Source organism: Nilaparvata lugens, chromosome 8, assembly GCF_014356525.2.
Source record: "Nilaparvata lugens isolate BPH chromosome 8, ASM1435652v1, whole genome shotgun sequence".
Classification (NCBI taxonomy): domain Eukaryota; kingdom Metazoa; phylum Arthropoda; class Insecta; order Hemiptera; family Delphacidae; genus Nilaparvata; species Nilaparvata lugens.
In genome coordinates this window covers 42,112,995-42,133,976 of record NC_052511.1, presented here as the reverse complement: position 1 = coordinate 42,133,976, position 20,982 = coordinate 42,112,995, and the positions used below count along the sequence as shown (strand labels likewise).

The 20,982-nt window shown below is 34.8% G+C and overlaps 1 protein-coding gene across 1 annotated transcript in view; it reads right to left on the bottom strand.

Annotated features, from left to right (window-relative positions):
- The window catches only part of LOC111045969 (all trans-polyprenyl-diphosphate synthase PDSS1), a 156,133-nt gene that overhangs the window by 28,751 nt on the left and 106,400 nt on the right, over window positions 1-20,982 (bottom strand). Inside the window, exon 3 of the mRNA XM_039434795.1 lies at window positions 19,700-19,833. Within this exon, the coding sequence (XP_039290729.1) occupies window positions 19,700-19,833 (134 nt within the window). The remainder of the gene's footprint in view (window positions 1-19,699; window positions 19,834-20,982) is intronic.

Below are 20,982 nucleotides of genomic sequence, written 5' to 3'. Positions count from 1 at the left end.
TTCATCGAGATCTCAGTTCATCAAGTGCATATTTTGACCATTACATGAGATATTCAGACAAGTGGGAAATTGAGCCGTCTAGTTCGTCAAGTCTCACGACATCTAGTTTTCGTTGCAGACTGATACACCGTTGCACTTCAGTTAGGGATTCGTGGGAATGCGTTAGGGAGAAGTTAGTTAATATTTAAAGTTAGGCTTCTAAATGGTAATATGCTGGTATTGTTTGATAATTCTAAAATTAAATATAATATGATAATGATACTGTCAGTGAAGCTGATTGATCAATTCTTTCAAAAGTTATTGTAGAACATACAAACAAACAAGGTCTTAATACAAGTCATGACACTCGTGTTCCTTATGGAGCGGCCATTATGTGGGATCTTCATGGCGGTACATTTGAAATATTTCAATCTGCTCATAACAAAATCATGCATTATGCTTTTCAAAAACAATATTCTGGTTCAGATAATATGTAAATTCAGGTTTTCGATTTTTCAATAATTCATTTTTTTATTATTAAAAATTGTTCTTATTCTTGTAACTTGTTATGATTCATAAGGCATTGGGACAAAAAGCAAACCTCAAAAAGAGTTTGAAGTTCCCAATCTGAAAGTCAACAATTCAGTTCCTATTAATTTGGAATCCAAATATTATTATTGTGTGGGAAGAATTTATTTTACAATTTAAAGCCAAGCCTTGAACAGCCTTGAATATTCCTTGAACAATATAACACATCATGATGTTCAATCTATATTGATGACAGCTCATAAATTTGAAAATTGGTGAACTAGAACCCAATAATAATATGGCAATTTTGCAATGCATCACGGGATTGTGTCATGACCTGTATTTATAAACCTTGCAAACACACAGACGACAACGATTTCGGCCTTGAGTCAAAATTAAGAATATCCACTGGACTTTCTGGAATCAACAGGGATTTGACGAACTGAAACCTGGGCGTACAAAAGTTTCTTACCCGGGCTGATTATTGACCAACTGAGATCTCTATAAAGTGGATGTCACCCTTATCAGTTTTTCGGATGGTCTCCGAACAAACGGCTGATCCGGCTTTTGCATGAGATTCCAAGTGAATGAGACACCTGATCCTGTTAACAATGAACTAGCATTGCAATATCTCGACAGAAATATTACTGATGAAAAACGAGCGATCAAAATCGACAGACATGATTGTTATGCAATCACAACAGATCTACACAGTTAATAGAAAGATTGGGTCGTTCAGGTCGCCTCGTAGTCTGACAGACACAAAAGATAATCGACAGGTGGCACCTAAATCTACTAATCAACTCTTCAATCCATTATTATTTTCTCGTAGTCTTCTTTTTCTTTTTCTTCTTCTTCTTCTTCTTCTTCTTCTTCTTCTTCTTCTTCTTTCTGATCTTCTAATCTCCTCTTTCGTCTCATTCTACTTTCTCCTTCTATTTTTTCCATACACCATAATTACGTAATTTTGTACTTCTTTTTCTTCTTCATCCTATTCTCAATTTCCTTTCTCTTTTCCCTCTTCAACAAGTACTTATAAGTCTCCACCCCCTTGATCTACTTCTCCGTCTTTACACCCTCATTGCTTCAGATTTTCCCTCTCATATTTACTCCATCAATACCATCTTCGTTTTATTTTTCTTCCAGCATATTTTTCACTACTTATTTCTCTCATTTTTCTCCTCCTCCTCAAACTCTTTTTTTCCTCCTCCTTTCCCTGTTTCTACTAGTACTCCTTCTCTTCCTCCTCCATCATCCACTCCTTCTCATAGATCATCATAATCATCAACATGATCATCATTACTCATAATAATAAAAAATCATTTTTACTCGAGTCTCTTATCAGACTTCAGTGGTACAGACTACCACTATTCATCTTCTTCTTTTCCCTCCTCTTCTTCCTTTTCATCTTCCTTCGCTCCTTTCTCTTCTACTTTCATCTCCTTCTCCTCCTTCTTCTTCTTGTTTCATCTCCATCTCCTTCTCTTTCTTCTGTTTTTTCTTCTTTTGTCTTCAATTCCATCTCCTCCTCGTTTTTCTTCACCTTCTTCTGCTTCCATTTCCATTCCTTCTCCTCTTTTTGTCAACTTCATCATCATGATCATCATTTCGTCATCATTCTACTTCTCTACTCATCCTCTTCTCCAACCAACACTCACTCCAATTGAAAGTACAGCTGTTTGACCGTGACCTTGTGACCCGGCCTAGAGGTGGGCGTCAGCGGCGTAACAATACCATTGTGATTGACAGACATCGCCTGCACTTGAACTTCACCTCAGCTGCGCCTTGATTTGCACTTGAATTTGTTTACTATTTGGTACTTATCTGTCTAGTTTCTACTAGTCTACTTCAGAGATCTATGTTTGTCTAGTGCGTAGTCGTTTAGTATAAATAATACCAGTACAGAGATACTATCGTTGCTGCACTCTGATTTGAAATAATTGTATTCGTACTCTAGTAATGACAAAAACTTTCATGGGAGATGAACGGAATAACAATTTGAAGTGAGTTTCGAACTAACGGGAGAACGAACAAACCTTAAGGTTCATGTGAGCGCAGTTTCAATAATTGTGAAGTTATAATTATTATATTATATTATAAAAGCACTTCATTCAAATGGGCTACTTTTTAAACTAATAAAACTATATAAAAAATCTTAAAGCACCCTTTATTTCATTTATTATATTATGTATGTTGTGTATAAATGTACATTGCATGCTTGTATTTTGTTGGAAACAAATAAATTCAATTCAATTCAAACAATTGGGAAGAATTACCGATAAGAAGAGACTATGAACTTCCAGTTCAACAGGCCTCTATCAGACTTATCCAAAGGGAATATGTTACTTATTTTATTGTAACCTCCGGGAAGCGATTTTACAACTCATGAACCATATTCAGAGGAGTTGGCTCAAGCGGTCATTAAATAGCTGATTAAATGGTAGTGCCATTTTGTAAGTTATTATATATATTTTTTTCAATCTGTATTATTTTATGGAAAAATAATTAATTTTGAATTTTTTAAATGTATCTCAGATTACTGTATGGTCCAAATCATACAAAGCGCTATTCCGCTTTTAAAACGTGTCGGCAGTTCAGGATTGGCTGATTGGGTTGACGTTCAGGAATCAGCTGATTATCGACCAACTGAGATCTCTATAAAGTGGATGTCACCCTTATCAGTTTTTCGGATGGTCTCCGAACAAACGGCTGATCCGGCTTTTGCATGAGATTCCAAGTGAATGAGACACCTGATCCTGTTAACAATGAACTAGCATTGCAATATCTCGACAGAAAAATTACTGATGAAAAACGAGCGATCAAAATCGACAGACATGATTGTTATGCAATCACAACAGATCTACACAGTTAATAGAAAGATTGGGTCGTTCAGGTCGCCTCGTAGTCTGACAGACACAAAAGATAATCGACAGGTGGCACCTAAATCTACTAATCCACTCTTCAATCCATTATTATTCTCTCGTAGTCTTCTTTTTCTTCTTCTTCTTCTTCTTCTTTTGATCTTCTAATCTCCTCTTTCGTCTCATTCTACTTTCTCCTTCTATTTTTTCCATACACCATAATTACGTAATTTTGTACTTCTTTCTCTTCTTCATCCTATTCTCAATTTCCTTTCTCTTCTCCCTCTTCAACAAGTACTTATAACTCTCCACCCCCTTGATCTACTTCTCCGTCTTTACACCCTCATTGCTTCAGATTTTCCCTCTCATATTTACTCCATCAACACCATCCTCGTTTTATTTTTCTTCCAGCATATTTTTCACTACTTATTTCTCTCATTTTCTCCTTCTCAAACTCCGCATCACGAGAATGCATTCTATATCTTTCTTTCAGCTTTTATCCTTATTGCTATTTTCAACCTTCCTCCTCCTTTCCCTGTTTCTACTAGTACTCCTTCTCTTCCTCCTCCATCATCCACTCCTTCTCATAGATCATCATAATCATCATCATCATCATCAACATGATCATCATTACTCATAATAATAAAAAATTATTTTTACTCGAGTCTCTTATCAGACTTCAGTGGTACAGACTACCACTATTCATCTTCTTCTTTTCCCTCCTCTTCTTCCTTTTCATCTTCCTTCGCTCCTTTCTCTTCTACTTTCATCTCCTTCTCCTCCTTCTTCTTGTTTCATCTTCATCTCCTTCTCTTTCTTCTGTTTTTTCTTCTTTTGTCTTCAATTCCATCTCCTCCTCGTTTTCTTCACCTTCTTCTGCTTCCATCTCCATTCCTTCTCCTCTTTTTGTCATCTTCATCATCATCATCATCATTTCGTCATCATTCTACTTCTCTACTCATCCTCTTCTCCAACCAACACTCACTCCAATTGAAAGTACAGCTGTTTGACCGTGACCTTGTGACCCGGCCTAGAGGTGGGCGTCAGCGGCGTAACAATACCATTGTGATTGACAGACATCGCCTGCACTTGAACTTCACCTCAGCTGCGCCTTGATTTGCACTTGAATTTGTTTACTATTTGGTACTTATCTGTCTAGTTTCTACTAGTCTACTTCAGAGATCTATCTTTGTCTAGTGCGTAGTCGTTTAGTATAAATAATACCAGTACAGAGATACTATCGTTGCTGCACTCTGATTTGAAATAATTGTATTCGTACTCTAGTAATGACAAAAACTTTCATGGGAGATGAACGGAATAACAATTTGAAGTGAGTTTCGAACTAACGGGAGAACGAACAAACCTTAAGGTTCATGTGAGCGCAGTTTCAATAATTGTGAACTTATACTTATTCTATTATGTATGCTGTGTATAAACGTGAATTGTATGCTTGTTTTTTGTTGGAAACAAATTCAATTCAATTGAATTGAATAATTTCAATTCAAACAATTAGGAAGAATTACCGATAAGAAGGAACTTCCAACTTTCAGTAGAGCAGGCCTCTGCAGACTTATTCAAATACGTTACTTATTCTATTGTAATCACCGGGAAGCGATTTTACAACTCATGAACCATATTCAGAGGAGTTGGCTCAAGCGGTCATTAAATAGCTGATTAAATGGTAGTGCCATTTTGTAAGTTATAATATATATTTTTTTCAATCTGTATTATTTTATGGCAAAATAAATAAATTTGAATTTTTTAAATGTATCTCAGATTACTGTATGGTCCAAACCACACAAAGCGCTATTCCGGCGAGACGGCAGGGCAGGAAGGTCATAGATTGGCTGATTGGGTTGACGTTCAGGAATCAGCTGATAATCGGCCAATTGGAGAGCTTCCTGCCCTGCCGATTCGTGTGAGAACGCCCGAAAAACGCTTCGTAAACGTTTCTAATTGGATGCTCCTTGAGACTAGATCCACCAACAATTACGATAATGAGCTTCAAAATAGTTTCACAATTAACACTTCTCTTTGGGAAACAATAATTTCATTAGGATTAGTGATAAATGTGTTTGCATATATTGGATTTCTGTTTGGAAGATGAGTTATATCGATTGAAAATTTATACAAAACAATTAACCAGGCCATGCACTGCGAGCTTTGAAATAACTTGGATGGTTCAGTCACGAGAAAAAAGGTTAAATTGCAGCAGCATATAGGTGCGAATTGAACAAGTCGCGGTCGATGCCACGATGCCACTAAACAGCTAGCAGTGATGAAAACATTTGGAGTCATTTATATAGAAGCATGAATATAGAAATATAAATTTAATAGTGACCTGAAATCTACATATCGACCAGACTCAAAGGGCAGCCAGCCACCTTTTTACTCGTGACTAAATCATCTCTCATTCAGAATTGTCACGAGTCAAGCCTCTCTTATTAGAGTGAATGGAATACAGAAATTAGCCACATTTTGTAATCACCATTATTTAGTTTATGAGGACTGTTTCTGAAAGGTAGCAGAAAAAAACCAGCCCAACTGTGACGTCACAGCAACCTTCAAAATTCAGCATCGGTTGATTAGTAAGAAGTAGGCAATTTGCTGGCCTTCTTTCACTCGATAATCATAATCGCATCGCTTTATGGCTCATCGAGGAGCGAGTAATACAGGTTCCCTCACAAAAATAGGCGACTAATAATTATGATATAACTTTCGAGATACTCGAATAAAACCATTAGCTAATTGGTAATTGGTCTGACTATCGATACTCGAACGAAAGCAACAACTGATTGGTTTATCGACTACATAAACTGTGACACTTTCTAGGTCTCAGCGAGAAATGGGCTCAATACTTCAATAGCGGTGGATTGAGTTAGATTAACTTAACGACTCAGGCTTGCTTCTAATGACTTGTTTCATTGAGTAATGGTCGGCAGATCATTGTTCTTAAATACGGTACCGCCGTATTTAATTCGTATCTAATTCTACATAGAAGAGAAGTTTTTTTTTTAGTTTTTCCAGAGTAATGATTTTGATAGTCTGTCATGATGTGATCTTTATGCTCCACTATATTGATTTTCGAAAATTGTTTATTGTTAACATAAAGACCTCATTTATGAGATTTAAAGAATAAATCTTCAACTTCTGATATTCATAATAATATACATTTCACAATACTTGAATCTGTTTCTTCCAATTTGGTCGAAATAAAACCAATATAGTCCGATTTTTTTTCTGATGGTGACGTCCACATGAGTTCTAGGCTTATGCGTTGGTAATGAGGCATATGATAATGAGATATGAATGGACCTACAGTTTTAGGTGGGTCCCGAACCACCGGGAAGCGATTTTACAACTCAAGAATCTTGAATTTACAACAATAGTTAGAAAACACTGAAAGCTCTTCACTTTTTATGAATGTCTAATTTGTAATAGGTTCGAATAATAGTAAATATATGACCTTATCAATTAAAAAAACGAAAATTACGTCTAATCTCCTAACTTTTCTGTTGCTTTTGTGGCTAGAATCACAAAATGGGTCTTGAAAATGCAGAATATTTTTAGGTAGTATGATATTTCATATATTATTCTACTATTGTACAAAAATAAATGGATAAATAACCTAGTAGGGAGAGAGAGACAGTACATATTATGTGTTCCTTGTAATGGATAGCCTATGACACCAACATAACAGACTGATGCATTAAATACGATTGGTAATGTGTCTTGGATGATGAACAAATATCAATCAAAAAGATTGATGGATTGCATGCATGAGTTTTAAACTTGAAAAATAATGACAAGTGGAAAGTGATGCCAGTATAGGTCATGTATGTGATATGTACAGGTGCTTAATTGAGACAAATGGGGTACCGTATTCCAACTGTCTCAAAGTATATAGATATAATACTATATTTAATTGAATACCTGAGCGTCGGACGACTTTCACCGTCAAATTGTTTGGAGAAAGGAATCTCACATTGATACATGAAAAACATTGACTATTGAATCTGGGTGTATTGAATAAATTAATTTCAAACATGATCGCGGAAAACAAAAATGAAGATTCAACTATACAATAATGAATAGATTTTGAGGATAGCTAGTAAAGTTCTCTGGAAAAATATTCATGTAATACAGGAAGCGGTCATCAGTTCTGGTAGTATAGTTTTTCGTGATGATACGAATCCTAATGAATTAAATTCTACGTGACATATTCCATTACTTGATTTTGATTGTAATACATGCAGGGAGAAACAGAGAGAATAGAATTCAATGTTACATTATGTAATGAGTAAACCTCATTCATCTTGCTCTTGTTCACGAAACTTCCGAAAGGTGAAGGCCATCAGAGAACTAAACTTCATCTTGGGAGAAACTACACTGATTTGGTTAACCAAAAAAATCGTTCCATGTTCTTTATTGAAAGTATTCAACGGAATAATAAGATGGTATGGTGGTGTGTTTATTGTCCAATGATTGCCAGTAGTTTAAACTTTTGATGCAACTTGAGATTGACTTTCTTGAAAATTAAACTTTTATAATAGTGACCTTTTGTTATGAATAAGGCCATGTGGAGAAATAGTTGAGACTTCTATTGTAGTAATTTTCCTCAGGTATTGATTTCACCTTATTTGACATTTGATTCGAAATTCCATAAGAGGCGAGAATTATTTGTGTACGGCACTTGGCTTTGACAGAAATTTCAGTAGACTGAGATGGGTATCTTGATCTCGGTGGTGTTTTGGCCCTTGATGTAACTATGTTTTTAATTGAAGCACAATGAATTCTTGTATTTGATTCATCCGATACGTTCACAATTTGTGTGAAGAATTCTATGAATCAGGATAGTTTCTTCTATGGGTATTATCCAATGCTGAGGAAATCAAATTCAAATTCAACTTGAATTTAAGTTTGAAGAAGAAAAATCTAAGATCAATAATCTCTGTATCGAACAACCATTGGATAACCAATAAAGTTTTCTCTTTGAGTGAGCTTCCTCTGGATAGAGAGAATGAAGAAGACAACAGGTGACGTAGTGAGTGAGAGTGAGAGAGTAGAGCAGAGTGGAGCAGAGGTGAGTAGGTCCTTGGAACCGCCCAAGGACAGAGCTCCTCACCGTTCAAGGACCGGTTCACGCATCAGACATCCTTGTTCTCCCGGTAACATACTCTCCATATATCAAGGAGCAGAGTTAACACAACACCTTCTCTTTCTTTCTTTCATTTTCTTCTACGTTTTTCCTTTTTCTCTTTCTTCTCCCCTTCTAATTTTTCTCTTTCTTCTTCACTTTCCCTTTTACTCTTTCTTCTCCTTTTTCTTTTTCTTCTCCCCTTCTCCTTTTTCTCTTTCTTCTCCCCTTCTCCTTTTTCTCTTCCTTCTCCCCTTCTCCTTTTTCTCTTCCTTCTCCCCTTCTCCTTTTTCTCTTTCTTCTCCCCTTCTCCTTTTCTGTTTCTCATCCAATTTTGCTTCTTTTCTTTCTTCTCCACTTTTCCTTCTTTCATATTTTTACTTCTTCTTCTAATCACTTCATTTACTCCTTGTACCTTCATCTTATATATTACCTTTCTATTTACTTTCTTCTTTTTATCACTTTATCTACTTATTGTACCTTCACCTTATACATTACCTTTGTATCTGAAACCTTTATTCTTATTCGCTTCACATCCACTATATTCTTCCATCTTCTACTCTTTATTGGTTTCCTTCTCATGCTACTCCTCTTTTCATTATTATTAATAAAATTATTAATGAACGTTTTATCAGGGAGAACAGAATACTAATAATTAATATTAAATGAAAATCCAAATTAAATGCTGTAAATTATTAAATAATTGCAATATCAGCTCAGTAATTTCCATCAACAGAATACTAGTTTGTCTCTGGTTTTACAGATCCTCTTTATTATTATTTTCCTTGCTTTACCGTCTTCTTCTTTCATCCCCTCCCATTTTATCTGTTATCTACGTCGCTTTTTACTTCAAATCATCCTTCTTCTCATCTTCTTCTCATCCTCATCTTTATTCTCCGATCCTCATCTTTCTTCATTCTGGTTAGTATAAATTGATAATAATGTTATGATAATATTGAGTATCCTGACAGGCTCAGGTCTGATGTCGGAGTTTTCAGGTCACAACCTGATCAGTTTCAGGGTCTCTGAGATGACACGACTGTTTTTAAGCAGCTGAACGTAATGTTATTGTAAGAATGTTATTCTTGGTGGTGGTTTCTTGATCCATTCCGAGCTGCGATGTATTAACACACTTTTTTCTATGTATTCACACGACATGCAGTCAAATATTTAAGTTAATAATCAAAATCTTTTATTTATTGACTGTAGTACTTGGAATGTTATTCTTCTTCATTTTCGCTCATTCTTGATCCTCCACTCCATCTTCTCCTTCCTTTTCCTTCTGTCTTTGTTTTCCTAATTTTCTTCTTCCCACTACTCTTCATACTCCTCCTCCTGTCCCTACTTCTCAACCTAGTCTAAGTTGTTGTTCTCCTTCTCACCTCTTTCTTCTCCTCCTCACATCTTCTTTCTCGTGTTATCTTCTCATCTTCTTCCTCCATATTACTTATTTGTTCCTCTCATTCTCATCTTTATCCCATCTTCTCGCCTTCCTCCCATTTTTCCTTTGTCCTTCACATCATCATGACCTCTTACTTTCTTTGTCATTTCAAGTTTTCCAGTATCATTTTGTTCTAACATTTTCGTAAAAATACTTCCACACAAGATAAGCAAAGGGGTAGATCCAGATCCAGGCTCAATATGAACAAATAACACAGTAGTTTATAATCATATCACTAGTTTGAGACTACCGTCACAAATTAGAGTACAGGTTGAGAAGAGAGAACAGTATCCGGGATGATGCGATTGGAATGACCAGGGAAGTTGTTTGAAAGTAAGAGGCATTTCCTTTTCATAAATAGAATAGCTGCTATATATTGTTTAGGTGTAGCTATAGATGGTTTATTCCATGTTATAACTCTCTGAAAGAGCCCTTAGAGCACTTTCATTTGTCTTAAAGATCGTTAGAAATTTATGCTACTACATTCACTCATATCAACTCATAAAAAAATTATCGCAAAACTTTCAACACATGATTTGCCAACATTATATGTGTCATTTTCAGTTGAAAACGATGATTTCTCAGGAACGGTATATTGAGAAATCAGAATCAAGTTAGTGGTTGAGTTCACGATTACTGTGATAATAGCACAGTTGATATGGTTTATTGAAGTGTTGAAGGTAGAAGAGGCACAAAATTAAGAAAACTAAGCTCACGTCACAATAAAATTACAGTCAAACATGCTGCAAGTAAACTATTCGAGCAAAACTAAACGATTTTCGAGTTTTTTGAGCAAAAGCTAAAATGAGATATCAGTGAGTGCTCGTTTAAAGTTGATCTGTAATTCGCGGGCGGAGAGGGGATCAAACGCAGGTTCATAGATTCTACATTCTTGACTCAAGACGCCAACAAAGATGAGTATTCACTCAATCTCAAGTGCATTTTCTGTCATTCTCCAGAATTCACCAATAAACTACGATTGTATTGGATGAATTATTTCTAATTGTGAATTTTCTGCAATTCTTCAGAATGTATCAATGAACTATACAACATTATTGTATGAATTATTTCTAATTGAATCCAATGAATAATAATTTCTGTTGTCACGGAAGTTGGTCTCCGGAGGTGGAACGTTCTGGAATTCGGCGGATAGCGGTCAGCCTAGACGGCATTCTCCACCTGAATTGTTGTATCCTCCTCCTCCTTCAACTCCACCTCCTCCTCCTCATCCGCCACTTCCTCCTTCAACCCCTCCTCCTCCACCTCCTCCTCCTCATCCACCACTTCCTCCTTCACCACCTCCTCCTCCACCTCCTCATCCTCCTTCACCACCACCTCCTCCACCTCCTCATCCTCCTTCACCACCTCCTTCTCCTCCTCCTCCTCCTCCTCACTCTTCAATCCACTCGAAGAAAGTAAAACGCGTACAAGAGAAATCGCCACTGCTGCCGCTACTTACTTCAATGAGATTCACTTCAATATGTCAGCATTATTTGGACAGGAAGAATTAATGTTTTACATAGGGGATTGCTGACAGAGATCGCTACACTAAGATTCATCACCAAACTGTCAGCATTCTCTCAATCTAAAACACCAATGCTCCCCATTAAAACAATGCTGCCAGATTGAAATGAATTTCATTACAGCAGACACGAACAGTATTCCTCATACACAACATGAACTCTTTCCATTCAAACAATTATGACAGTTTGAAGCGAATTTCACTATGGCAGTCATTGTCACTGTCAGTGTTTCATATGCACAACATCAATGTTCCCCCATCCAAACAGTGCTGAAAGTTTCAAGTGAATCTCATTATATGCGTGTGCACTCTCACTCGGCTACATGTGCAAGTGCACTAATCTAATTCATGAAATGACCCCTCTCCCTCTAGACCTTGCCTATTCCCTTGACTATTGGTGCTGCATCTCAATCGTTGTAGTAGTTATTATTCGCTGTCAATGTGGATCAGACGTTCGTCGAATTTTAATTATGTTACTTTGGATTGTTCATTTTAAATTGGGGATTAGATTGGAGTAGATTTGGGCAAATAACTCCTCGCATAATTATCCTTTATTGTCTCTTTTCTGTTTGGGGCTACTTGTAATTTGAATAGAAATAAAAATCTCAGTACCCTTTTTTGAATTATTTTATCACAACAAGACTTGAAAATGGCATGAATGTTGAAACATGTTGTGATCAAATAATTCAAATAAGGGTACTGAGATTTGTATTAGTATTTATCCTTTATTGTATATATCCATTGTTGATTTTCATCTCTCGTTCGGAATATCTTGAAAATGTTTCTATGACTTCAAACTGTTTATCTCAAGAAAGTTTCCCTCACAAGGGCAAATTCTTCCCACATAATCTTTCCTCATTGTATCTATTCAATGATAATTTGGGCGACTTGTAGCAGCTTGTACAACTACAATTTACGAATGTTTTCTTTCTTCTTTCGTTCTTCTTCTTTTCTTCATCGTTCGTTCGGAAAATCTTAATGATTTTTCTATGATTCCATCTGTTTTTCTTAAGAAATTTTGTCTCACATCATTAGAGAAGACCGAGTGGTTTCTTGAAGTAATTGTGGGATTGATGATTTATGTCACACATACAAAGAAATGACAGTACAGAGTAACTTCTATAATTTGTAGTAGGAGCTCGGTGCCTAGAAAGAAACCTCTATAATTCGTAGTGAAGATGAAAATGACCTATGGTTGAAACTAGTCGTTAAAATATTTTCAAGTTTTTAATAACAAAGGGTACCACAAGTTTTTATATTGTTTTTATTAATTCGTAGTGAAGCAATGCATTTCGGTTCATCGATAATTCGTAAAATCGAGTGCTGGCTTGTTAGGCTGCCAAAAGTTATGCCTTCGGAAATTTTTGTGGGAAACCATAGATTACTTTTACTAATACCCAAATGGACCGATTAAAACAATAAAATCAATTACCTTAATAAAATTATAGTTTGGTCCGATGTACTATTTGATTGGGCTATGTCTTTGACCTCTATAATTCGTATTTTCTAGATTTTTCATACACCATGAAAAGGGATGATATCATATTACATTGTACTGTCATCCCTTCCATGGTGTATGGAAAAATCTAGAAAATACGAATATGATAACATTGTAGTATCCTATCGCTAACTAATTCTCCATCAACCAGAAATTACATAGACTGCCAGACGAAATTATTGTCTAGATCTTAAGTATTCGGTTCAATCCAGTACATCATGACTAAATCAGTTTCGTAAACGCTTGGTCCCGTCAACTACGAATTATAGAGATTCTACTGGATTTCTGAAAGACTCCAGTATTTTCAGCAATATTTTGAAGCATTTGAAGCCATCTGAAGCCACTTATCCATCATTTCATAATTTCTACGCGAAACGACGAGCTGTTACAAAGGACTCGCATTTGTTCACCTGTGACCCAAAAAAATCTGGTAAAAAACTGACACAAGTTGACAGAATTGATGTTATCGAACCATTGTACTTCTGAATGAATGATAATATATTATCAATCAATCTATCAAATACATCTTTCCAGATTTGGGCAATCATCTAGACGCGATGAGACCAAGCCACTCGGCGTAGAATAAAGGTTACAACCGAGTCAAAGGTTACCGAATGCTCACGATTTTTTCTCACTGGAAATAATTGAGATTTGGCATTTAAGAAGAAAGAGGCTTTCACAAGTTTGATGTGCTCAAGCCATTATGGATGTTGGCTTGCTTTTGAAATAACTGGATATACCTTCAAACATAAACATTGCAAGAGTTGATGTCGAAAATAATTATTGCTCAAATTGGGCGAAACCTTTTTTTCGCCTAATAGAGAGGTATTAGTGATATTATTTGAGAATACAACCAGACAATTCAACAAAAAATTTCCATTTCATCACATAGTATAGGTGAGAAACAAAACATGTTTGAAATAAAGGATGTATCAAGGAGTAGGAAAGGTGATAAGAAAACAGTGTCAACTAATCACAATAGTCTCATAATTGAACTAATTTCTATTTGCTTCAAACAATAATTATTCACATTATTAATAAACATTTATTTGCTTATTTTATTATTATTGAATTATGTGAAAAAATGTCATTTAAAGGAAACTGAAGCTCAGGGCTTTTTATAAAAAACGTTCATAGCACCATCTAGTTCTAGATACCAATGAATCCATACATTGATACGTATTTCAAGTCATGCCTTTATGATGCGATCCATCTTAGAGCCACACATGACTCCTAAGAGCCTTAGAGCCACAACACGAGAAAAGAAAGAGCTTAGATGAAATATTTATTCCAAGATGTGTGATACAAGTTTGTAAACGCGTACTGAGTCCTGAGAGTTCGATAATAATGAATTGCAGAAAGTTATGAAGTATGACACTATAATAGATTCCCCATTAAGATAAAATAAGAAAAATTGATAAGTTAAACATGAAGGCTAACTTGTAAAATAAATTGATTTAGTTTAGAACAAACCTAATTCAACTTGAGAGGCGATCAGTATTCGAGTCTCAATATTTCATACGATGCCGTTAAAACTGGATCTACTTTCGCGAACGAGATTCTCTTCGATATTTGCAAATGAATGGAATCTATAAGCACAAACCGACAACCTTTTAAAAATAACAGATGGCAAGCGTCGATAGCAGAGATAAGAAGTACTTCGAAGGAGAAATAGAAAGAAGAGAAAGAGTGAGCTACATACAGTACTGGAAGAACGAGAACAGAGATATTGAAAGTACGAACACAGAAGAAAGAAGAATATCTTAGATATACCGTGTTCACTCCGCCGTGGTACGAATAACCACCGCACACCAGGAGTCCGAAGCAATTACTATTTACTAGTTCTCATTATTATTTACTGTACTAGACTGTGCACTGAACAGTTTACTGTACGATAGTAGGATTATTTCATTATTGTAATAACTGAAAAGGTTAAAATTATTGTGAATTTAAACTAAGATACTGTACGTGAATACTCGTACAATATAATTATTGCTGTAACTTTACCAATGGTGATTCTCACTTGAATATAAATGCATCCATCCTAGATACAAATCTCTGGTATACAGGTCTTTGAGAAATAATTATTCTAAATTATTGATCTGGTATTCATTTCAATAGGTCACTGATATCACTGCTACAAGCAGATCATTTGCATAGTAATGAATGGTTCCAATATTTATATAATTGAAATGGAGTGTGACGCTTTACCTGTATTATTTAGCATATATTCATGCATATAGTGGCGTTAATTATTATCATTTCTATGGTAAATTTCTAATCATAAAATCAATAGTGTTTTTCAGAAGTTATAATTATTAATGCATTTGTTAGTTAGTATTTGATAAATCTGTCTTTAATACATTACAGAATAACAACGTTTAACTCAATAATTGCATTCACCTACTCAAAGAATTTAGCTTTTTAGTCTGATAAAACTGCACGAATTAGTTCAAAAAAATCTCTACAAAAGATTATACGATGAAGATTGTTTGATAAAGTTCAATTCCTATCAATAGCTCTGGTCCTCTAAAATTATTACTTTAATATGTGAATATTTCCTATCTTAGTGTTAATAATGTGAAATATTTCTTCTTTGTTTGGTTTTGAAGCATCTAAATTATTAAATCGGCTTTGTGAAAATAATTAAGGACTAAAAATAATGTGAAGTGAACAACTACAAGACTTAACCAATTTCAAACTATGTGTAACCTTATATAAATTTGAGAGAGGAATTTCATAAGGTTACCTTATTTTTTACCTCCCTATCATTTTGATGATGTACTTATTGTATGGTGATTGATCCATCAATAATGAAGCTACCAGAAATAAAAGAGGAGAAGGAGATGGAGAAGAGAGAAGAAGAGGAGGAAAGAGAGGCGGTGGAGTAGGAGTAGAAGGAGGAAAACCAAAAAAAGGTAATAGAGCAGAGTAAATAGGAAAAAGATCTAGAATAAAACGTTCATAAACGTTGATAATAAAAAATTTCATGAGGATTCCGATGAAAAATATCTTCCACCTCAAGGCCAATCATTTGATTAGTTGGAAGAAAGTGGAATTTGGTATTTGATGCGGCCTGAGACCACACAAACTATTTCGAAGTGTATAATCACATTTAGTAATACATCTGAATTTCAAATCTTCCCAAAGCGAGGTGATGAGATTTATGAGTTACCAGATTTTTAAACATGTTTCAAAGCAAAACAAACGAAACAGAGTCAAAGTTCATGGTTACAACAGCGGAAGAAAGATGATGAAATGATGGCCATCCACTAAATAAAATACCAAGTATTTATGTGAAGAGGCGTGGGATAGGCTGATGTATTTGTGACAAAAAAAATAAGGACTGGTGAAAAAGTATATTTTATTTTGTAATATGCGGGATTTTTACTAGTAGATAGCACCAAAGTTAGTATTCTGGTTTCAAAAATGAACAACTACATTTTTTTATCTCAAACATTCGGGATTGTCTCAATTTATTACTATGAATGATACTGTGGAATTCCGTTCAATAAAATCTCAAGGTTTCAGTTTGGAAATACCAAAGAGCCCGTATAGCAAAGCGCGTACTGTACAGAAAAAAATACAAGCCATTTACTGTCTACTAGTCAAAAGATGCAATACTAGTTACTTACAGGTAATTAATATCTGGATGAATTAAATTCCTATTTTTTAGGTTATACACGCACTTTTAACAAGTCTGGTTTAGATTATTTTTATAATATTATCATTCTTCTTCTTCTTCTTCTATATGCCGGCTCCGCGACGGAGATTGGCGATCATCAATGCAATTTGGATTCTATTGACTGCAGCTCGGACCAGAGATGTTGAGTCAATGTTGAACCACTCTCTCAGGTTCTTTAACCAGGATGTTTTCCTTCTTCCAGGCCGGCGTCTTCCTTCAATCTTGCCCTCCATTATCAACTGCAGGAATCTGTACTTCTCATTGCGCATCACATGTCCAAAATACTGAAGATTCTGACTCTTGATACAGTAGAGAACCTCCACTGTAGTCCCAATTCGTTCTAATACCTATTAATTCTAATATTATCATTAATCCTATTATATTGAGCGAGCAATTTCTGTATTTATATATCTGGTTATTTTCATATCTGGTTATTTTTATATCTGGTTATTTTTATATCTTGCTATTTTTATAACTGGTTATTTATGTTTAACGGATCTCGAAAACGGCTCTAACGATTTTCACGAAATTTGGAACATAGTAGGTTTATGATATAAAGATTCGATTGCACTAGGTCTCATCCTTGAGAAAACTCGCTGAACGACATTAAAAGGATAATTCATCCTTGGCTGAAACAGCTGTGGATATTAAAAAAGTGATTACATGTGAAAAATCAAAATATCGCATCCCCGAAATTCATAAGATGAAGTATAGCAAGCTGTGAAATATAAACACGATCATTTTAGAGAATTATGTTCTGTTTATCAATAAATAGAAATAACGAGCGAAGCTTGGTGCCCCGATATTGGTAAGTGATATCTGTTAAAATGAAAAATAAAGAACAAAAGATAGATGTAGGTAAAATTGTGGATTGCATTTTCCAAAAGAATATAAAACTCACTGTGATTAGTAGCAATTTGAAGCAAGTAAAAGGATGATTTTGTTTTAAATTTAAGTGGGGAAATATGTTGTTTCCAATACAATTACTGTAGTTCTAGAATTATATCAAGATCAAGTATTTTGAAATGATTATCATATTATCAAACATATGGCCCAGTACAGAAGAACGTTCAATTATTTGAAGGTCTCTTAAAAAATCAAACGTGATTTTGGGAGAATTAGTCATCACTTCCTTGAAAAATACATCCTGTTGAAGTAAAAACCCGCATACATTCAAAAATCGATCTTTGTTGGGTTAACTCATTATCGAATAGATAAAAAGCTCCAATACACGCAAGTGTGAATGGAAAACCGATAAAGTAAACGCCTGCAAGTCCTGTTTCTCACAACTTATAATTATATGAACTCAGAGATCTTAGAAACATAAATCCGCTAACATCTTCGGTAAATTACCTTGTATTTGTAAATTACTAGTTATTGATTTCAGATCAAATAGAGGAATTCATGGAGAAGTAATCACAATGTCAACTAGTGGAAGTCATCACTGCTCATTGTCAAGGTGATATGAACTTGAATGACTTAATAATATATGCTATTTTTAGCTTTAGGAGTATCACCAAGTTATGTAACTTACGTAATAAATCGTTATCGGCGATTTTTAGAAGAGTATCCTGGACATTTATTTATTCATGATTCTATAGACATTTAAAATGACGATTTTACGATTGTTATGGGGCGTAACGTTGATAAAGAATCTCACCTGATGCGTTAATCGATTCAGGTATCCTTCCTATTTAAGGAATGTTACCCTATAACTTGTATTTACTGGTGGTGAATAAATTTTTTAAAATACTTAGGGCCGGTTTCCGAGCTCGGGATTTAGCTAAGTTCAAGACTTTAAATAGCTGGAGTCAGAAAATTGGTTTTCCAAAACGGGGCGTAATCGCAGTAAATAGTTGCATCAAAATAATCTTTATTTTCTCATTTCTATAATTGGAAACGCTTTTCTTTGCCGAAATGAAACATTTCTAAATAGTTCAAAATATTTGAAACTTTACACTATTTTCTCTTTATTTTATTTTTTGTTCAATTTTCTAGTTTTTCGAAATCCTATACTATTAAACGAGCAACTTCTGTTTATATGTTCAGATGTTTAGATGTTTGGATGTTTAGATGTTTATATGTTTGTATTTTAACGGATCTCGAAAACGGCTCTAAAGATTCTCACGAAATTCAGAACATAGTAGGTTTATAATATAAAGATTCGATTGCACTAGGTCTCATGCCTGAGAAAACTCGCAGAAGGACATTAAAAGGATAATTATTATTCATCCTTGGAAAAACAGCTGATAATAGTTATTTCGTCGTCTGTTGGTGATGGAAGTGAGTGAGCGAGTTCATGTGTGTGTCAAAATTATGACTCAGCTGTTGAACTTTTGTGATCATTCAATCAGGTACTTAGTGCCGTTTGCAAAAAAACGGGTTATTTTCAATCCTGATTAATTCCAGTATATCCATTTTTTCAAAATGGTATTCTCTGATTTGGTACACGTGAAGTTAATCAGGATAAAAATTTAACCGGCTTTTGTGCAACTGGGCCTTTGTAAGGGAAATTTTTACATTCCTCTGGGAATTAATCTCAATTTACTGTGATTAGATAGAACATTTCTGTATGAATGTTATTATATTTTCTTCTTTCGTGATAAATTTTTTATGCTTTTGTACTCCAGAGCGAAGCACGGTCCCCGATATTTTAATTTAAACGTGGACTGCGACCACGCCCCGTTTCGGAAAGCCAATGTTCTGATTCAAGATATTTGTAAAGTCTAGAACTTAGCTAAATCCCGAGCTCGGAAACCGGCCCTTCATTTTACATAATTAACAAAATTCATGTAAAAATCAAGAATAACAATCAAGTTTTCTGCCGCGGGAGATTATGGTTATGTCAGCGAAGTGGAACTTCCTACGGGACTCCCAAAATCCAGGCTATACACTAAAAATAAAGTGGTGGAAGGTCATATCACCAATAACAGAAAAACGTTTTTATCAATATTAGTTCTGCAACACTTAATATCAGTTCTATCTTTATAGATGAATTCAATTGAATAATGGAAAAAAGTAATTATATATTTTTTTGAGTTGACTCACTTTCTGTTGTGGTGTAGGTTGACAGCTCGGGCCATTAGAACGGCCACCATTGGTCGAAGTGCCTTTCCCTGTCCATCGAAGTAGTAATTCGCAATCCGCCTTAATTCGTCTATGTTTGTGTTAGAGGTGATAGCCTGCAAAATAAAACCAATTTAGAAATTTGCTAAAAGAAATGGGTGAATATTCTGCCATACTGTGGAATAGCCATAGAGAAAGAAAATATAGCCATGAGAGGAGCAAAAAAATGTGATATTTAAAAAGAAATAATGTTATTGTTGTATGGTTGGTTAATAAAGGCAATTATTTATCTATAGCATAAGAGGATATCTCAAGGTACAGGTCTTTTAAGTTCCAAATTTCAAGCTGATTTTTTTAACTCAAGCCGATTACTGCCGACTACTGTCTATTATTACTGTTTTGGCTGGGTGACAATGTATGAACGACACAGTTTGAGAGAGTACCAGCATCACATAGCTTCATGGAAAATAACTACTAGTATAGGATGATAACTACTATAGGACTATCGGCTTGAGTTAACAATGAAATTTGAAACATAAACGCCCCGTACCATGGGATATCTTCATATTCTATCTTTTCTTTATGAAAATACCGATATACTGTATTGATTTGTAATGCGGATTCAGCTGGATTCCTACATATCAGTATCAGTGTACGTGTCCGATAAAGTGAGAATATCATTTCCATGAGTTATAATGGGACTATTCATACCAGCTCAACCGGACTGAGTGGCAATAGTCCCATTATAACTCATGGAAATAATATTTTCACTGCATGGGATACTTATACTGATACTGATATATGAGAATCATGCTTTAGAATTGGATTGATATTGTGAATTAGTTAGTATAGTACTGTGGAATATATCCATATTGTATTAGATGTGTATTAGTATTATGAGTTCCATGATATTTATTCTTCAGTCCACAGTTTTATGACGATTAAAAAAAAATTGAAAAAAGAAATGAAATTTATTGATTCTTTTTCACAAAAATATAGCAAATTACAATTTAAAAAGTAGGAACTAAGTTGACCACTCTAACAAGTATTCGTGGTCAACTTACAGGAAAAACGAAATAATCATCTTCACTAAAACAATTACATAAATGGGAAATAATAAATGAAAAACACGCATCAAGTCTTCAAGTTGTATGGATACATTATTAGGGTCATAAGGTAATTTTTATTCAATAGAACCATAGGGTAGAGATACCCTTAAATTATTTGTATCACTTGTCTCTGATAGAACGTTCTTATGTGAGTTT